The 986-nt window shown below is 72.9% G+C and overlaps 1 protein-coding gene across 1 annotated transcript in view; it reads left to right on the top strand.

The window, feature by feature from the left end:
* The first annotated feature begins 688 nt into the window (after window positions 1-688).
* The window catches only part of SYNGR2 (synaptogyrin 2), a 3,614-nt gene continuing 3,316 nt past the window's right edge, over window positions 689-986 (top strand). The window contains exon 1 of the mRNA XM_026084136.1: window positions 689-706. Within this exon, the coding sequence (XP_025939921.1) occupies window positions 689-706 (18 nt within the window). The remainder of the gene's footprint in view (window positions 707-986) is intronic.

Here is a 986-nt window from a genome sequence, read left to right as displayed (position 1 = left end):
CGGGACCCCGCGGCCTGGCCGGCAGGAAGGGAAGGGAAGGGAAGGGAAGGGAAGGGAAGGGAAGGGAAGGGAAGGGAAGGGAAGGGAAGGGAAGGAAGGCGCCCGTCGTGCACGAGCTGCCGTCACCCGCGTCGCTCTCCGCCGGGCCCGGGAGACCGCCGGCTCCTCCGCCGGCCCCTCGGGCCTCCTCTGCTGCGCCAGCAGGGCCCCCGCGCCCCGACCGCCCGGGTCGGGGTGCCCAGGGCCCCGCGGCTGCTGCCTCGGTGCGTCACCGCTCGCGGCTGCCGCTGCCGGTTGGGAGGAAGCCGTTTCCCTGAGCGCGCAGTGCTGCGGGCCGGTATGTCCCCGCGTGCAGAGCGAGTGCACGGCAGACCCCAGCGCCCCGCGGGGCCTGCACCCCGTGTGGCCTGCACCCTGCATGGTCTGCACGCCGCGTGGCCTGCACCCTGCATGGCCTGCACCCTGCACAGTCTGCACCCTGCACTACCTGCACCCCGTGTGGCCTGCACCCTGCATGGTCTGCACTCCGCATGGCCTGCACACCTTGTGGCCTGCACCCTGCACTACCTGCACCCTACATGGTCTGCAACCACATGGCCTGCACCCTGCACTACCCACACCCTGCACGGTCTGCACACTGCATTGCCTGCACTCTGCATGGCCTGCGCCCCGCATTGCCTGCAACCACATGGCCTGCACCTGCAAGGTCTGATTTGCCTGCACCTTGCAGGGCCATGCGGGGTGCAGGCCACAGGGCGCTGTCGGCAGTGCGGCTCTGGGGCAGCCTGTGGGCGCAGAGCCTGGCGTGGGGGGGTGCTCCCGTGGGTGGGGTGCTCTCCCGTGGGGGGGTTCTCCCGTGGGGGGGCTCTCCCGTGGGGCCGCTCAGCAGGCTTCCGCAGAGCGGTGCAGGGCCGGGCGCAGCCCAGCCGGGCTGAGGGCTGCGGCTTCTTGCGCCACCCCGCCCCCCCCCCCGCCCGGCCCGCTCG

The sequence above is a fragment of the Apteryx rowi genome, unplaced genomic scaffold, assembly GCF_003343035.1.
Source record: "Apteryx rowi isolate R43461 unplaced genomic scaffold, aptRow1 scaffold_626, whole genome shotgun sequence".
Lineage (NCBI taxonomy): Eukaryota > Metazoa > Chordata > Aves > Apterygiformes > Apterygidae > Apteryx > Apteryx rowi.
This window is presented reverse-complemented; position numbering and strand designations above follow the sequence as displayed.